General features: G+C 43.0%; 1 protein-coding gene across 5 annotated transcripts in view; it reads right to left on the reverse strand.

The window, feature by feature from the left end:
• LNX1 (ligand of numb-protein X 1) overlaps positions 1 to 13,577 on the reverse strand; it is a 73,201-nt gene extending 59,624 nt beyond the window's left edge. For 2 of the 5 annotated variants that reach the window (XM_074866192.1, XM_074866191.1), the window contains exons 1-2: positions 13,563 to 13,577; positions 9,774 to 10,254 (exon numbers count right to left, since the gene is read on the reverse strand). In XM_074866192.1, coding sequence (XP_074722293.1) covers positions 9,774 to 10,159 — 386 coding nt within the window. In that variant the 5' untranslated portion in view covers positions 10,160 to 10,254; positions 13,563 to 13,577. Of the gene's footprint in view, positions 1 to 5,773; positions 6,091 to 9,773; positions 10,255 to 13,562 lie in introns of those variants that run through there. The other 3 variants (XM_074866193.1, XM_074866195.1, XM_074866194.1) reach the window with 3 other exon arrangements.
• Positions 13,578 to 17,202: the final 3,625 nt, after the last annotated feature.

A 17,202-nucleotide genomic window follows, 5' to 3' on the forward strand; every position in this document is an offset into this window, starting at 1 on the left:
ATGCTTGCACAGAAGGAATGAAACAGGATCTTTCTCTAAGTATAACTGAAATGCCAACTTTCATTACACATAAAATTCCCAGGCAGAATCAACAAATTCTTAAAACTCTCAAATGGTTTTTGGTTTCTGGAGCTGTCTCAGACAAATTTATTTCTGCACCTAGATTCACAGTGCTGGGGAAGAAGATGCTAACCAGTAACACTTACTCATACCACAAAAATGCAGCACTCTCTAACCTGGGTTGTGGAACCAGGCAGGATGTACAGGTGGGGAAAGGTACCATGTCTGGGAGAGAGTGGCAGAAGGCCGGGGAGAGACCCAGTCCCCACCATGCTGCTAAGGGGAAACACTGCATATTTGGCAGATTGCAATTAGTCCTTGGTCAAAGAGTGACTGGATCCAGAACAGCCATGGTCAATAGAAATGACTAGTTTCTGCTGCACCTCCTATGCTAGCAGCATAGTCTATATCAAACACTCCTGAATACAACACCTAATGTATTTAGAAAATTCAATTTGGGCACCTCAGCACCATGTGTTTAGACTGCAACTTGTCCTGTATTTTTAAGAATAATACAGTATATCTGCAGTTCACCTACATAGGCTTCTGCTTGGGGGCTTTCAGGCCATATTTGTACTAAAATTTCAAGCTTTACTGTGCAATTCTAAAGGCTGGAAATACAAAAGGGCAAGAATGACAGAGGAAGGGTCAAGGCATGAGAGAGGAGAGGAACTAACAAAGTTAAGGACCAGAAGACATATGAAGCAGAGGGCAGGAGTGGAAGAGCAAGCAAGAGGGCTGGTGGAGTGAGGTCGGAAACAAGGCAGTAAGGAGACAGGCTGGCGAAGTGACTCTAGCTGTTGCTGGAGATTTTAGGAGAGGTCTCAGAAGTCTGAAAGATAACCAGATCCTTGGAGGATCTGCTGCCCTTGCAGGGATCTTGGGGAGAAACAAAGGGAGCCTGAAAGTGCCCAGTGCTTACTGCTCCCCTGCACAGTGGTACTTGCTCAGACTTGATATAAGATAATATCCAGATCAGAAGCTTCCCCAAAGAGACAGGAAGAGTCAGGAACTGAGAAGACTGTATTTCTTGCTTCCACGCAAGATGTCAGTTTACCATGTTTCCATCCTGTCTCTTTTGTTAAGCTGTAGTATAGGGGTGAAGCTAACAGGCAGACCTTGACGCACCCATGCCTTTCTGCTTAAATTCACCTCAGTTCTGCTTTCCCTGAGAGACCTCCAGTTCTAGTACACTGGAAAAGACCCTTTGTTTTGTCCTGGCTATTTAATGCAGATATTCTAAACATTGCATTTATATTTTCATTCAAGAATCTTTCCATTCAAGCCTTGCTTTCCAACACTTTCAGCTTTAATTAACCTCACAGCTTAACTCTGACACAGATTTCCATACACACAGCTTTGCACAGAGTAAGGAGGCCAACACGTGGCTTTTGCAGTGGACTAACACACGAGCCCAAAAGATGCTCCAGGCTTATCAATTTTGTCATGAATAATGCATGCTCTGCACTCCCCAGCCTCCATGCAGCTAATTTCACAAGGACAGACTTGGAAGCCAGACACAAGTTTCCCCACTGAGTTGAACAGAAATGAAAAAAGTTGGCTGCACAGTTAAGCTCAGTGCTGGAAGGGGGCTGGGAGGGTGTACCTTACAGCTTGAGCTAAATTGTTCTTACTATAAAAATGATGTGCCCAAGGACACTAGAAGACAGCTGGTGCTTGCATCTCTTCTTTTTAAATTGAATGAACAGAGAAACTAAATTTTACTGGCTATTCCAACCCAAAGTGCTGTTTTGAAATTTAAGAGAGTAGTTATCATATAAAAGTTATATGGGGAAACTTGATCCAGTTAATTTGGTGAGATCCCTTTGACTGTTTCACATAAAACCCAAGAGGGGTAAGAAAAAAAGAAGTAATTTTTTGCATGTGGGAGTAGGCTGTGCATTTAACTCTAACAAAAAATAGATTTTTAAAAAAATGGCTTGATTCAAATTAGTGGGGTGGATCTAGCTGGTGGATTACCAGCAGTGACTAAGGCCAGTTTAATCCTTGGAGGGAAGCAGCACCAGCAAGTGCGGCTGCCACGGGCTGCCCAGCACTTGACCTGTGCTGAGCACACGCGATGACCAGCACTCTCCTGGGCGCTTGCTCAGTCAGCACGGACACGTGCTGGAGAGGGATTAGGTTGGAAACCACCCCACACTTTCCATGTGACTGAGGTCCTCAGAGGGACAAGGTGAGGTTATTCACTGCCTAGTCTTGCAACCCTCGTCCCCTCATAATTCTATTTCTAAAAGTGGCTCATTGAGCTGAAAGTGCAGAAAATCCTTCTATTGAGAAATACCCTGCTTCACAGGTCCTGCTTTGAAGTGAAAGAAATAGAGATGGTGGCTGGCATCCCTCAGTGTGAGCAGTGCCACCAGGTCCTCACCCCCAGGAGAGCCTCCTGCAGTGGCCACAGGTTGCCTTTCCATCCACACACCTTGTATTTAACCAGAGGTAATAACATACCCCGACTCAAAAGAATGTTTGGGCAAGTATTTGCTTTCTCAAGATATTTTAGATAAGGAAGAAAGATTGCAGATGACTGTCAAAGCAGTTTTATAGGGATATAAAGAAGGCACGGACCCTGGACTGGGGCCTCTTCAAGACCCATGTAGACCCTTATGATGCCAAGAGCCATTGGGCTGGTGTGGCTACATCCCACCCCCTCGCAGAGGTTCCTCAAGGGACACCTCACAGATTTCTCTTGTCCTTCTGCCAGGTGTTTCCATGGGCTTCCCCACAGGAGGGAGCACCCCGGCTTACCACGGGCTGCTCTTCATGATTTGGCTAAGAGCAAGGACAAGAAGAGTATCTGTGTTGAAATCTTTGCTGGGGGCAAGGGAGAGACAACAGGCAACAGCCAGGGAAGTGGTTTTCGTGCAGGTGACAGTGTCAGGAGATATGTACTTCCTTGTTGAGAATACCTATAATTGTCAGACTGCTAATAGAAAACTAAAAATAGAAGCACCTAACATCTGTCCCATCAAGTGCCCCTACAACACATCCACAGAACTCTCTTTCCTACCTAGCTGAAGTGCAAAGGTCTGACACAGCCTTTCCCCAACTTCATTTCTCCTCTTCAACTCTCCTAAAATATCCTTTTGCTTAGATGGATTCCAAAGCCTGTATCTCCAGATGGGCTTTGGGCTATATTGTAATCCCTACTCCCCAAGCTGCCTGTTCCGCACTTATGAAAAGAAATGCCCTCGAACTAAAGCAAACCCTGCCAATACAACACAAATAACCTAACCTTTGTTTGAACAGGGTAGAAGGGAAGAGATGGGCTGTATGAGCAGGAGGACAGTGTGAAGCCCAGTGCCCTAATTCTTCCTCTTGAGCCAGCACCAGATATGGTAACTGCATCCCCCACAGCCCTCCAGCTCTTCCCTTGCCACTCACACCCCTGCCAGCCCACTCCTCCTCCTCAACTGCTATCTCTGGTGGCTGCCAGCCAACAAAATAATGAGTCCTGACTGAGGCCAGTATTTGTTCTGGCCAGCAACCAAAGATAGTGTGATAGTGGGGAAAAAAAAGTTTTCTACTTAATACAGTCTAGTTTCAAGCCATGGGGCAAGCCATCAGATACACTACACATGGTAGTGGCTTTTCACTTGCCTGTGAGAAAGGATTTACAAAGCTATCTCTGTGAGGTTTGGGGTACAAAAGGGCTGGGGCAGTAAACCTGTGCCCCCAGGAGTCAGGCTGTCCTGGACACTGGTGCCCATGCTGTCCTACTCACAAAACTTTGCATGAAAAATATCCTGCATACAAGTGCCTGAGAAACCAAAGTAGCAACCTGTAGGTCATAACATTTGTATAAACTGATTAAACAGGACTGAAAACAGTATTTGTCCTTTTCTTTCAACTGCTTCTATTAGAGAGAACCTTGAATCTGTCCCACAGATTAGTACATCAGTGCCTTGTTCATCATTCAGCAGCAACTAGAGGCATTAAATACACGTGGAGGAGGAGAAATTCCTGAAACAAACTCAAACTGCCCAGCACCCTTTTGGATTAAGTCAGCTTCAGCAAATCCTCCTTCCTGCTGCCCCAGCCAGAGACAGAGCGGTCCAGGAGGTCCTGAGCACCAGCTCCTGGCACCAGGTAGCATCCAGGGCTGGGCACCGGGGAGGGGACGTGCACCTCCCATTGCTGACAACCAAAGATGCACGTCCAAGCTCCAGCCCACACCCACTCCATTAAGAAGGGCTGCTGACGTCCGGCAAGACTAACATCTCTGTGGGTTAGAAGGCTAAACAAATAAGAGACAAATAGCTACCGTACATCATAGCCCTTTAGCCTGGGAGAATCAGTGAACCTGAATTCCCCAAGAAAAGCAAGTAGGCTGCGTCTGTGCCTGTGCTCTGATTAATCTTATGTTTGTTTTCCTGGAAACTAGATGTCCCAGATGCCATTGTTTCCATTATAAGTGTTCATCTGCTCTGTTTTGAGCTTGATTGCTCCTGTAGTCTGCTTTGCTTAACTGTTTTTTGTTTGTTTTAAATTAATGTTCTTAAACAAAATGCCAGTAAATTAAAATGAGGACATAGCTGCAACCCTCAACACCAGATTTGTTAAATGTTTAAAAACACCTATGGCATACAGAAATCCTGAGCTGTTGTATGCAGCGTGATTCAATTATTAATAGTTGCCATGCATATCACACAAGAATTTCAAAAGGGGACTTTGTGTTTCTGCAAAACACTGCTATTTGTGTCTGACAGTAGAAACAAAATAATTTGGAAATTAGTCTCATTGGTACTAATCACAACAGTTACTGAAACATTCTCACTGTAGGCACAATACAGTAATTTCTCATTTTTGAGCAGAATTAGACATTTCATTCATTATCTCAAGGAAGATCTTAAGAGTATATAATTTGTTAAAACACAAACAAAACATAATTAAAACATACTGGAACAAATCTCTATTTCTAGTCATAAAAGCCCTATTAACTAGTACAATAACATTCAAGCACAAATTAAACTAGTATCATTTACAGATGATACCATAGAATATTTGTTTTATGGTTTGGAAAGATCAGCTATGGGGTTGTTTGAGGTGGGTTTTTTTTTATAACATGAAGATAGATGAATGGATTGCTACATTTAAATTTACGTTACAAAGAAAATAACATTCTGCTGTGGGCAAAAACAGAAATATGGGAAATTTCTTTCCTGTCTCAAGTGACTTATTTCTGGTGAAAGGCTTCTCAGTGTTTTGCTACAGGCATGCAGCTTTACACACAGAACATGATGCATGTATACAAAGAGAGCGCTCTACCGGGGGGTGTCTATCCTGATGCCCTCCTCTGTGCCCAGCTCCCCTGCAAAGCTATTTATGGAACGAAAAGAAAAAATACAGATTCAGAAATTGAAAAAAAAACCCAAACCCAACAACCACTGAAAATGTCAGAAAAGAAGGTTGATAAGGAAAAAGGCAGCTTCACTCAGTATGTCTCAGCTTCTTCCAAAGCAGAAAGCAGTGGCGATGTACTGCTATTATTAGCCCTCCGGATGGGAAGCAGCTAGTTTGCAGCACGGTTTGAAGCTGTTGGCAAGACACTGAGGGATTTTCTTTCCACATATGAACATGCACAGACACACAGGCAGACAGACAGACCCCCAAAATGCTCGTGACGAGCCCCTTCCCGCGTCTCGGGTGAGACAGACAGACAGAGCACAACACCAGCGCGACTGTGTGTACTCACAGCTCAGAGTACAAGAAGTGCAGGTTGCCCACATTGTCTATGTAGTTTGCAGGACTTAGCCAAGGTAGGACCAGTAACAGGAGAGCCTTCATTTTCAGTGCAGGGTTGGCACTGCTGCTAGGTTTCCTCCTTCCCACCGTCTGTCTGTGCTGGTGGGACACACAACGTGAAGCTTTTGTGCCAGCCAAGCCCCTTCTAAGCGAGCCTTTCCATTTCAACGCAATGGTAGCACATTATGAATCAAGCTTAAATCCCTTAAACGAAGCTACACTGCAAAAATCATTGACCTGTAAGAGGATTACTCGATCTGACTCTCGGATGGGTAGATGTGAGGGTTTAGGGACAGCACAGCGTGGTTGGCGAGACAGTGACTTATGCTGCAGAGGAGAGCGATGCTCGGGGAAGAGACCTGCCTCCTGCAGGATTCAGAGTGGTTCTTCAGAGGCAGCTGGTACGTTTACATCACTGCCCACGAGCAGATGGGTTACGAGCTAAACTGCATCATGGAAGGGTGTAGCTGTCTGACAAGGGGGGAAAAATATGCCTCCCGTGGAATTTTGAAGCAGGCGATATCAGAAGACCACACCTTTTTAAAGTAAAACACCGCAAAAGATCACAGCCAACTGCTGGCTGTTTGCATCAGTCTGAATTCTCCAAATCCAGTCAGATGATTTTGTGCAAACATAAATCATGTAATAATCCAAGGACATGACTCTTCTTGGGGGTTTTTTGTGGTTCTTTTTTTTTAAGGATGCAAGAGCAAACACTTTAAATAAGGATGATTTCAATGGACTACTCCATGGTAACCGGTGTTTAAAAAAAAATAAAGTTCTCTCAGCAATTACAAAGCATAAAACAGCAAACTCACCTTGTCCCATCAGTGACCTTGTCTTTGATCGAGGCAAACTTTCATTTTCTCTCTGAGAACCAGGATTGGTCCGAGCCTGAATCATGCAAGAAATGTGAGGACTGCCGACTGCCCTGGTGACTTTAGCAGAGTCTACTTTAATTTAGTCACTGAGAACACAGATCACGTTCAGTCAAGATTTCAGATGAGCTCTGAGTCGTTCTCACCGCAGGGACCAGATTTTTTATGATTATTATTTTATTTTTTTATTAGCAAAGTTGCACACTTTCTGTCCCCTCTATTGATTCACTGGAGTTAAAGAGAACAGCATCAGCTCAGTCTGCTCAATCTGTGCCTGGGCATGCCAGAGCACAATGTCCTTCTCATCTCCTAGCCTGCCATGAGTTGAAGGTGGGATGACAAGAAAGGTTTCTGTATTTCTGAAAATTAAATTAGGCAGAGGCATAAGATACCTTTGGCAATAATTAATTAATGTTGTGCTTAAAAAAAATAAAGGTATTGCACAGTATGTGCAAGCACAAGGTTGCAGAATTCCCCCTTTAGGGGTCACTTGGAAAGTTCCCTCCTAATTCTTCCCTTGAGTGGGAATGACAGTGAGGCTGCATTACCCACCCCCTGGAAAGCTGAAACCCTCAGCAGCAAATGTTCCCCACAATTTTCTACTGCCCTGCCTCTGCCTTTTGGCCTTAAGGTAACTCAGCCCTCCAAACCATCCTGAGGAGGAAAATTCATGTCATGAGTGGCAAAGAAGAAGCCACCCAGCCTATGTAACACTGCCTCGTACTGTACTGCCTTAGAGGCTTTAGGTTTTGATGGGAAGAGAAACCACTGATCCATCTCTCCAGTCTCCTCCTCTCTGGGTTTGTAAAGCTGGGACTTGGTGGGGGAAGCCTGACACAGAGGAGGAAGGACAGCAAGAGGCTGTGGGAACACGTTACTAAGCCAATTCTTCCTACCCCCAGTTGGGCTCAGGCCAAGCGAGCCAGAGGCATAGGATCTTCAAGATCCTGAGGGAAAAATCCAGGCCATGGACATTCAATAATAAGCACTGGAATAAAACTTGCCAGGCTTTTACAGGACCAAATTATGGTTTACAACACTGCAATTCTGCAAGATATGTACACGAAGGGTATCTTTACTACCACCTTAAGGAGAAGAAACCAAGACACTGAAGTGACTTGAACATGTCCATGTAGGACAGTAGGCACTAGAAATCAGGAATTGTGCTAGTTGTGTGGCTTCTGTGTAAAAAACAATATTTCAATTTGCTTATTTATTGTGTGGGGTTTTTTTTTTCCCTGTTAGTTTTATGACCACACCACCATCATGTCAAAAAACAAGAAGACAAAACAGAGGATCTAAAATACATTAAAGTCAGCTATATGTATAGTAAAGGGAAAGGGTATTTGCATTAGGGGCTCCAGATTTTGTGGTTGGAATCTGCAGAGAAACATCTCAGTGACAGCAGCTCACAGCAGACTGTCAGGTCCTTTACCTGCATTACTACTGAACTCAGTATGTGAGGCCTGTCAGAGAAGTACTGACCAAAAGCAGAGAGTAACTTTACAACTTTGCTAATAATAAATAACTTTGCTAATTTTCCCCTTAGCATCAGAAAGCTAAACTTGCAGAGCACCTCTGGCCTGGGCTGGAGGCTGCTGCCACTGCCTCTTACGCTATGAGCCATGAGACAGCAGCATCCTCAACAGGGAAAGCCAGATCCAGAACTGGGTGGGCCAAGACTACCCAAATTCACAAACACCAAGCCTCTAGCATGTGAAAAGCGGGTTCTTGACCTTTTCAAGGGATCAAGAAACCCTTTACTAATGTTTTTTTTCTGTTTCATTAATGCAAAATGGTCACGTTTTTCGATTGGTTAAATCACCATAACTTCAGTGAATATCTTCAGTGAATAAATTCCTTATGAGAATCCAGGTGCTTCAGGAAATGAGGTCACCAGTTCAAATGGGGACATGTGTGAATGGCAGGCTGCAGAGCCATTTTCAGTTACAGACTTCAAGATCATGAAGGCTGCAGCCATGTGAACACACCTCCGTGCTTTGGCTCACCAGCCTGCTCACCAGGGATGCTCTGACCCTCAGCATTACCATGTCTGTGCAGGAATGTGCCCCCTGCATCAGTCTGGAGCCCTGCACTGGTTGCCCAGGGCTTCCTCTGCAATGCACAGGCAGAAGTACACACACCTAGGAACACGACTCACACCTGCAAACCACAGGGAAAGTCATTTCACTGGACAACAGGTACAGGCCACAAAAAGAGGCATCTCTTAGACTCCACCTCTCCTCAAATCCAAGGTGATGTTACCTGGACTATGCCAAAACATTAGTTTGCCATCAGAAATCACAGCCCTGAATGTATCTCTTTATTCTTCTGCCTTCCTTTCAAAAGGCAGAAGATGCAAGACAAAAGCAGCAGCACATGTTTTTACCCTGCAAAACAGAGGATCATTCATCATCAGTTCTCTCTTCACAGAGGAACCAAACTGCTCCCTGGTGAGGTCTCTCCTGGAGGCAGGAGATGGGGTGCCCTGGCCACCAGGAGAGGTAAGCCTAGAGGAGGAGTCCAGCCAGGGAGCTCTTCCACACCACATTGCTCTGTGAGCCCCATGGCGCGGTGCACAGGGTAAGTGCTCACCTGGAAGAAAGGAGCGCTCATCTTCAAAGACCAATACCAAAACAGAGTATTTTCTGCTCTACTTCTCATATAGGTCATTTGCGATTCAAATAAGGATTGAAGAAAGGGCAATTATAAAACCCTTAATGTACTACTAAAATATTTATGATAACTCAGCTTCCCAAAACTCACAGATCTCTTCGCATGACTAAATACACACTTACATTATGTAGCTAACCACAAGGTATCTACCCAGAACTGCTAACAATAACACAAAGTACTTTTTTTTTTTAGAATCAAATGTATTCAAAGTGAGATACCATCATATAAATGGACTAAATTCCACTCTAAATTAATGATACTGTAGGTGGTCATTAGGAGTCAAATCAATAAATCTTTCTTTACATTAACTGTCTATTTTAATCAGCATTAATAGAAAGTAATTTTTCCTTTCCTTAAGACAAAAAGTGGAAAAAAGGTCTATCAACAGCAACTTACTGGGTTTGGAAATGCTGTTCGAGGTGACCGCGTTGCACAATCTCTGAGCAGTGTTCTGTGAAAGGGCAGCTAACCATTAGCTTGTCCAGGAGGTTATTCACTAGTATGCTGGACTTCCTGCATGTCTGAAGAATCACAAGCTTGCGGTCCATGGGGCAGAAGTCTTTTTCCACGAGGAAGTTCGTAAGGCAGGCTGTGCAGAAGGTGTGACCACAGAGCGTGTCTAACGGCTGAAGCAAAGGTTGCAGGCAAATGTGGCATATCAGATCATCATCTACTTCTTCAGTGTAGCTGTACAAGTGGTTTTCTTCTGGTAAATGTGCTTGGCCGCAGGTGACACAGAGTGGTGCGGAGCTATCCTCCATTTCTTCTTCTTTCTGGCTCATAATCAGAATTGATGCAATTCAAAAGAGGGCAGAGAGGAATACGCAATCTATTTTCTATTCATGAGAGCCACAGCAAGGCTTGTGTGCCATCAGATCTGTGGGGAAGAAAGCCAAAGGGTTAAGTTCTGGATTGTTTTCTCTTACCGTACTTACAGTTTGTATCTGGATATGAAGTACTCTAGCAGGTATTAGGGAAGGATTGCATCTTTGGGATGGGAGGGTGAAGCAAAGAAGGAGACAGGAAAAAACAGAGAAAGTTAACTCCAGGGACTTCTTTTCTCTTAAATCTAGCTCCATTTACACAATTACTCTAATTGTAAAGAAAGCTATCAAAATAGGGAGAAATACTACAGGCATTTAATGGTTGAAGACCTTAAATTAGCATGTAATTGCAGTTCCAGTCAGCTGATTTTGTGGTCACATTACTTCTGCTGGAAAAGCAGCATCATGTGAAGGCAAACATTGCAAGACTCTGTGCAGAAATATAGGTAAAAATAATGGTTACTGTCCAAGCTGCCTACTCAGCACAGTAAGAGAAAGCAGCAACTTCACCTAACACACAGGAGCATACAGGCACTGTACACGCAGGCAGGACAATTTGGGTCATGAGGATTTAGAGCTTGGGACCCTCTAGACCATCCTTGTCCCACAGCAGCAGTGGACCTGGGACCCTGCATTCAAAACTTGTCTGCTTATCCCCCCATGGCACTGCTCTGGATGCCTCAAGTCAAGCAGTTATAACCATCTGCACCAGCATAACAGGTTCAAAACTTCATTTTGTTTCCCCAAACACCAAATACTTCACACACTGAAGTCCACAGCACGATGTCAAGTGCTGCATTACTCGAAATTAGGTCTATTCCCTTAATAATTTATATTATAGAAACCCAGTACATCCCTAACTACAGACCCAATTAGCTCTAGCCAGAGCACCTGTCTGCTGGTATTTTAAAGATGTAAACTCTGTGGGTGGCAGCAAAACTGAAGGGTAATTTGTGGTTTTTACTCAATGAACCCCGACTGCTCGTTGGAGCACTTAGGTCTCATTACTTCTATGCTTATTTTGATATACCTCTTTGAAAATAAACATGAAGATATAAAATATGCAATGCTCTAATTACTAACCTTGCTTGAAAATGTAAATGTTGCTGCTCTGCTGTAACACTGTACCCTTGCTTCCAGCTTGGCTTAATTTGCTGAGACACTGTGTCAGCCTCAGACACCCACATTTGAGAGCAAATGAGGGAAAGAAAAAAAAAAAACCCAAAAACAACTGACTATGACAGAGCACATTTTCATGTAAAATAAAACCTTATTTTTATCCAAAGCTCACGCGCTCTAAACCTGAGAAATTATACTTTAACATGGCAGGGTTTTTCCGACATAAAGGTAAAATGATAGCTCCGTTAACTCTAACCAGATGTTTAAATGTCAAACATTCACTTTAATGCTTTGCTAGATCCTATTCTTATGTAGCAATTATGCTAAGTGGCTGTATAATAATATTTTTTGCTTGCAAGACTGAGTTCTGCATAAGCTCAGTCTCCTGATTAGCAGTAGCTTCATTTGAATTAAAATCATTGCCTAATAGAATTCTTGCAAATATTTAAAATACTCTATACTGTGGCAAATACTTCCTTTTGTAAAAATATTTACCAGAGCTCTTAGTGAAGAAACTAACATCTTTCTATAGTTCAGAAAACAACTCTACCTGCTATCATAATATAGGAATTAAAAACAGTGTTATTTGGTTCGACTAAGGTGACACAGAGCAAAATGAGACAAGAGAAAAGATTATGAGGCTGAGGTGGGGACTGTTTGAGCACTGCAAGTGACTCTTGGTAGGTAGCTCTTAGCCAGCTTCTCAATGAAGTGAGGTGTCTGCAACATGGTGTTTGATCTACCAGTAGCTGTGTTTCACAGAGTAAGAGGGAGAGCGTTCAGCTGATCTCCAGATTCCTCACTCATGGAGCCCATCCAAAGACAACAGGGCCACTGCAAGAATGGCAATATGCAGCTTGGGAATTTGCAGGATTGTGGCTTTAAAAATAGGCATTAAATGAATTAGAAATTAATAAAGCATGACAAAAATAACATTGTTTTATGAACTTTGTTATTTCCTATATTTTTGAAATGCCTTGCACCAGGGGGAACCAGGGGAGTGGGCAATATCATACTGCTTCTCCACTCTTCTGCTATGTCCTCTTTAACCAGCACACACAGGTAGACCCATGTGGGTGCTCTGCCTGTGTACCACGTACCAGAATACGGCCAATCCCAGTACTTTTTTGCCTCATGGATGTTCCCAAGGACAGAAACTCTTCCTTCCTGCTGGCAGGAGCCCCAGCGTGCGCACCCATCAGTGAACCTGCTGAAAGCTAGACCCGAAGCCCTGCCCTGAGGCAGGAGCAGCCAGCAGGAACAGGAGCACTGGCATCCAAATGACCCTCTCCCAGCCTTATGCCCTAGCTCTGAAAGCACCACTCCTCTACTCTTACATGTACAACACATCAACTCCTTCGATAGAAATCAGGTACAACTGGAAGCAGTGCTACAGCTCCAAAGTGACTCCAATTATTTCCGCAATGACAACAGAGAAAGAGAGGCATTGCTGCCCTAAGGCCATGCTCTGCTGCAGCAAAAACCATATGAGAAGCCCCAGCAGATGCAAAGCCAGACTGTTCTAACCACATTACTGATACTCTTTATGAACCTGACATGTTAATAATGCATTGCTAGTGAAAAAGTGCAGGTGCGGGGAGCTGTACCTGAATCTTACAATGTTTACATAAATTACAAATACTTGCTACAGCACAGGGAAACAAAACCATACATGTTAATTAGTAACAGACATAGGATTTTTAGGAGGACTTAATTCAAGCCCTATGGCCTTTATTGTTTATAAAATTTAGACAAGATAATAACATAAATTCTGAAAAAAATATAAATCTATCAGCCTTTTCTGGCTAATCTGGTCCATGTTCACCCATGGTGAACCTTCTTAAATTGCTGGACATATCAAGCAATGAAATGATTGCTGTCTGTCTTTGGGAGGTGATTATACCACCAAAGGAGTTAGCACAGAGGGAGTGCGATGGAGTTGTTGCACAGATTCAGTCAGAGGCAGATGTTGTTTGAAATGTTTGCAGTCATTTGTATTTATAACATTTATGTGCTGTCATAAAAAGCTACAAAATTAATTTCATGTCCTTTTAGGAAGCTTAAAGCCTTGGTTCCTCTTGATAATGTAGAAGAGAGGAAAAGGGGGATTTTAAATTGACCTGCTGATAACCAGTGCACATTTCTACTTCTGATAACTATGAACAATAATATACACTTTGAGCAAGGAACCCTGGACAGGTAGATGGTAAATCACATCTAGGTGAAAAAAGGCAATTATTACCTGGCTGAATGTCTCTTCTTCAAGGCCTGTGCTTGAGGGAGGAGGAGAGAGGAAAGGAGGGGGGACAAAACCTGTGTCCATTTGCATTTGGAGTCAACACCTCCAGTAACCTCAACAGGGCGAGGATGTCACCTTGGCAGTCTCATGCTGGCTTACAGCAAGAGCCGTATTGACAGAAACCGGTTGCTTCATGGATGATTGACAGGAGGAGCTTTTAGTGGAGTGGTGGTGTCATGCCCAAGAATACAACACCAGCGTTTGCTCCTCCGCTACTGTGCAGAAAGTTTTCAACAACTCACACCCCAGATTTAGCATAATTGTACAGCATCTAGCACGGCTTGGCTTAGATAAATAAAATTAAATACTGATTTGTAAGAACTTCACAGTGTTGTGACACTGTAGTAAATCAAGCTTCAGTCCAAGCTAGAGACTTGAAGCTCAGGAATATGGTGCAAATGATGAAGGAAGAATATTGTTATCCTGGATTTCCATATAGCCAAGCTTTCAGCCACAAGCTGGAATGAGAATGATCACATCAGGGCATGAAATAACCCCCAAGCCTGTGACCACAGTGAAAGCCAGTATCATGGTAACACATTTTTTTTAAAAAGTTACCCAACAGGCTGCACCGATTTGAAGGAGTTTACATCTTATGTGTTTTCACTGCTTAGGAATTAACAGCCACCAGAAGTGTTTAAGAGAATAACAAATCAAACCCAGACAAAGAGCATGGGCAGTAAACACAGAGAGTAGGTAGAGAGAATGCCTTTCATCTCCCTGCACAGCCAAGCCTGTAGTTGTCCCATCCCAATGAAACATTTAACCAACCTTAAGCTTAAACCCTGACTTACCATCACAGTTACACTGGCAGCATTGTAGCAAGAGGAGGGCTCACTGAGCAGGGCAGCAAAGCCCCACCACCTCCACTCAGTCACACCATCAAATATTAACCCAACAGTTCAGGAGGCTGCACTTGGGAGTAGCATGGCACAAAATGGAAGAAGCTTCAGGTAGTAACCAAGTAAAAATGAGTAACTAAGGCTAAAAAAGAAAGAATTAAATGATGAAAGATAGTGAGGAAGCTACTAACACAGGAAGGAAAAACTAGATGCCTAAACACCAGCAGAACAATGACACAGAGTCTGAAAGGGCAGCAGCCAGCTTAAATCCCAAAAGGTGAAAGGCAATCCAGTGAACAGGTGTCATTGGAAAACAGGAGTGACAGAGATGAGCTGCAAAACAGGTAGAGGAATTTAGGTCCAGGAACTCTGAAGTATCTTGGCTTGGGGATAATGAAATCCTCAGTCAAGCGAAAGGGTGGCCAGCATGTGAAGAGAAAATGGATTCTGAACAGTACAGTAAGATCACCAAATATTAGTTGGTTTTGGTTTTTGATTGGTTGACTTTTCTCTCTGTGTATTTAAGTAACACATTTTAATAATGCTCCTGCATTTTTTTGGACTCTAAGCATGTGCATAACAAATCCTATATCTGCTGATTAAAAGAGGATGCCTTTTCATGCCCTGTTTCTCTGCTGCACAACCCCGTAGGAGGTAGAGGTACTATCGACAGAGCTGTCAGGCTCTTCTTCGATGGACTGTGATAACAAAGTTGTGTTGCATTCTTCCCCCAGACCCTACATCGGCTGTTATCTCCTACGAATGTGCATCTCTAAACAAGTCACAACCATCCTTTTATGTGGTTCAGCATGGCACTGTATGGCCAAAGGGGCTGGTCTGCAGCTATGTAAGGAAACTTCTCCATGACAGCAGCATTGCCAGCTGCCAAGTAAAGTTAGAAACTCATTATTCTTCCAGGGATGCTTTTACCTGGCCTTCTTTTCACCACATTAGCTGTGGGCATGCTGCAACCAACATCTGCCTCTCTTTATACTCAGCTGGTTTTGCCGAGAGCCCAGAGACTGCTATCTTGCTTGTTACTGTTAAAAAATACCCACATAAAATTGCTAGGAGACTTGGCACCTTTGACAGTCACAGAATTAACTCTTTAATGAGGGCTCAGCCCAGCTGCCAGTAGCTAGACATGGGCAGGTCAGGAGATGTGGGCATTGTCCCCATCTAGTGGCTCACCCACACCAGGAGAAGAGTGGATCACAGCCAGGAGGGAGCAGAGGTTCTCCTTCACCCTCAAGCAAGAGCGCAAAACCCTCAGGATGTGCAGGAGAGCATAGTCCTTACTACTCCTGTGAAAATTCAGGTTACAAGATCACTCTCCCTATTTCATATTCAGAGTTTTATAATGAGGCATCAGGTTGAATGCTTATACAAAACTATTTGCCATTAGTTAGAGAAATTTTAATGCTGTTTTAATATATTATCTTTCATCAAACTGTCTTACCTGGTAGCAGGCCTCCCAGCTTTTCCCTTACTGTGCTTTGTACCATTAGCTTCTTCTCTCCAAACAAAGTTTTTATAGATTACACTGACTTTATTGTTCAAAGTAGTACTTATTTTGGAGGCAATTGGGCAGCCTCCTTGTTTCAGAATACTCAACAACAGTTGTGGAAAACATTATAGAGTGATCCATGGTCCAGTAATATGTATTATACAGTATTTTACATTCAAAAAGACAGTGATTCAAATTCCAAAGGTCTGGCTAAAAAATATCATACAATAATTTCCACCAACCTTGGCTTAGTTGCACTAAATGCCAAAGGGGTGAGTCAGTTTGCCTAGATTTGAAACTTTGTTCAAAGGAAGGTTATAAAATGCTAAGGTGCCTAAAACCTTATCATCACACCTTAGGACCAGTATTCCTCCTACATATATCTTTCTCTCTCTTTTTTTTTTTTTCTTCCCCCCTTATTTTTAAATCTGTTCTACCTATAGAAAAGTCACAACATTTTCTTTCTGCCTGAGGTGTGGTAGACCATCTCCAGTGGAGATTTGTTATGGGCAGAGGTGCAACGCATACCTCTGGGTAAAATGTCATTAGCTGGAGAAGAGTCGGGAGATCCTGGAGATCCTGATTTAGCAGATAAGAATTCAACTTGACTTTAAAGATTATAGGAAAGACTATTAGAACTGGCTCTTAGAGGGAAATAATTGTATTTGAAAGTTCAGTACATCAGTACAGAATGTCTCTGAGACAACAAACAGGAGCTCCAAAACCTCTCTTCTGCCAGGCCCCAGCTTTAAGACAGCTGTTTTTTCAAGTTACTATTAGTCAAAAAGTCCTTCTCAGAGTTTATAACAATCAAAGCATGTTGCAGAGCCTTCAGTGATGAAAGGCATTTCCAACTGAATAGAAAAATCCAACAGTACAGTACAGTAGGTGAATAACCCCAACTTTTTAAGTCGTAGCTCAAGCTGTGAAACCTAACAGAAATGTCATACTGTGCCTGCATGCATAATAACTTCAAAAACCAGAACCAGATTGTTTGAAAAAAAAGTTTTCTCTGTGGCTCATGCTGGAATTTACAGAATAAACCAAGGTTGGAAAAAGTTTTTGTTGTGGAAATATGTATCTGAAATGTCTGTTAGGAATGTATGGAAATATATTCTGCTTTTTCGTCTGTTTCTCTCACACGCCCACGCAAACCTGAATTGCTCTTTCTGACGATTTCATGGATACAAAACTTTACTCAGCATGTTAAAATGAAAAAATTCAGCCCAGAAGT

This window comes from Strix uralensis, chromosome 4, assembly GCF_047716275.1.
Source record: "Strix uralensis isolate ZFMK-TIS-50842 chromosome 4, bStrUra1, whole genome shotgun sequence".
In the NCBI taxonomy this organism is placed as follows: Eukaryota; Metazoa; Chordata; class Aves; order Strigiformes; family Strigidae; genus Strix; species Strix uralensis.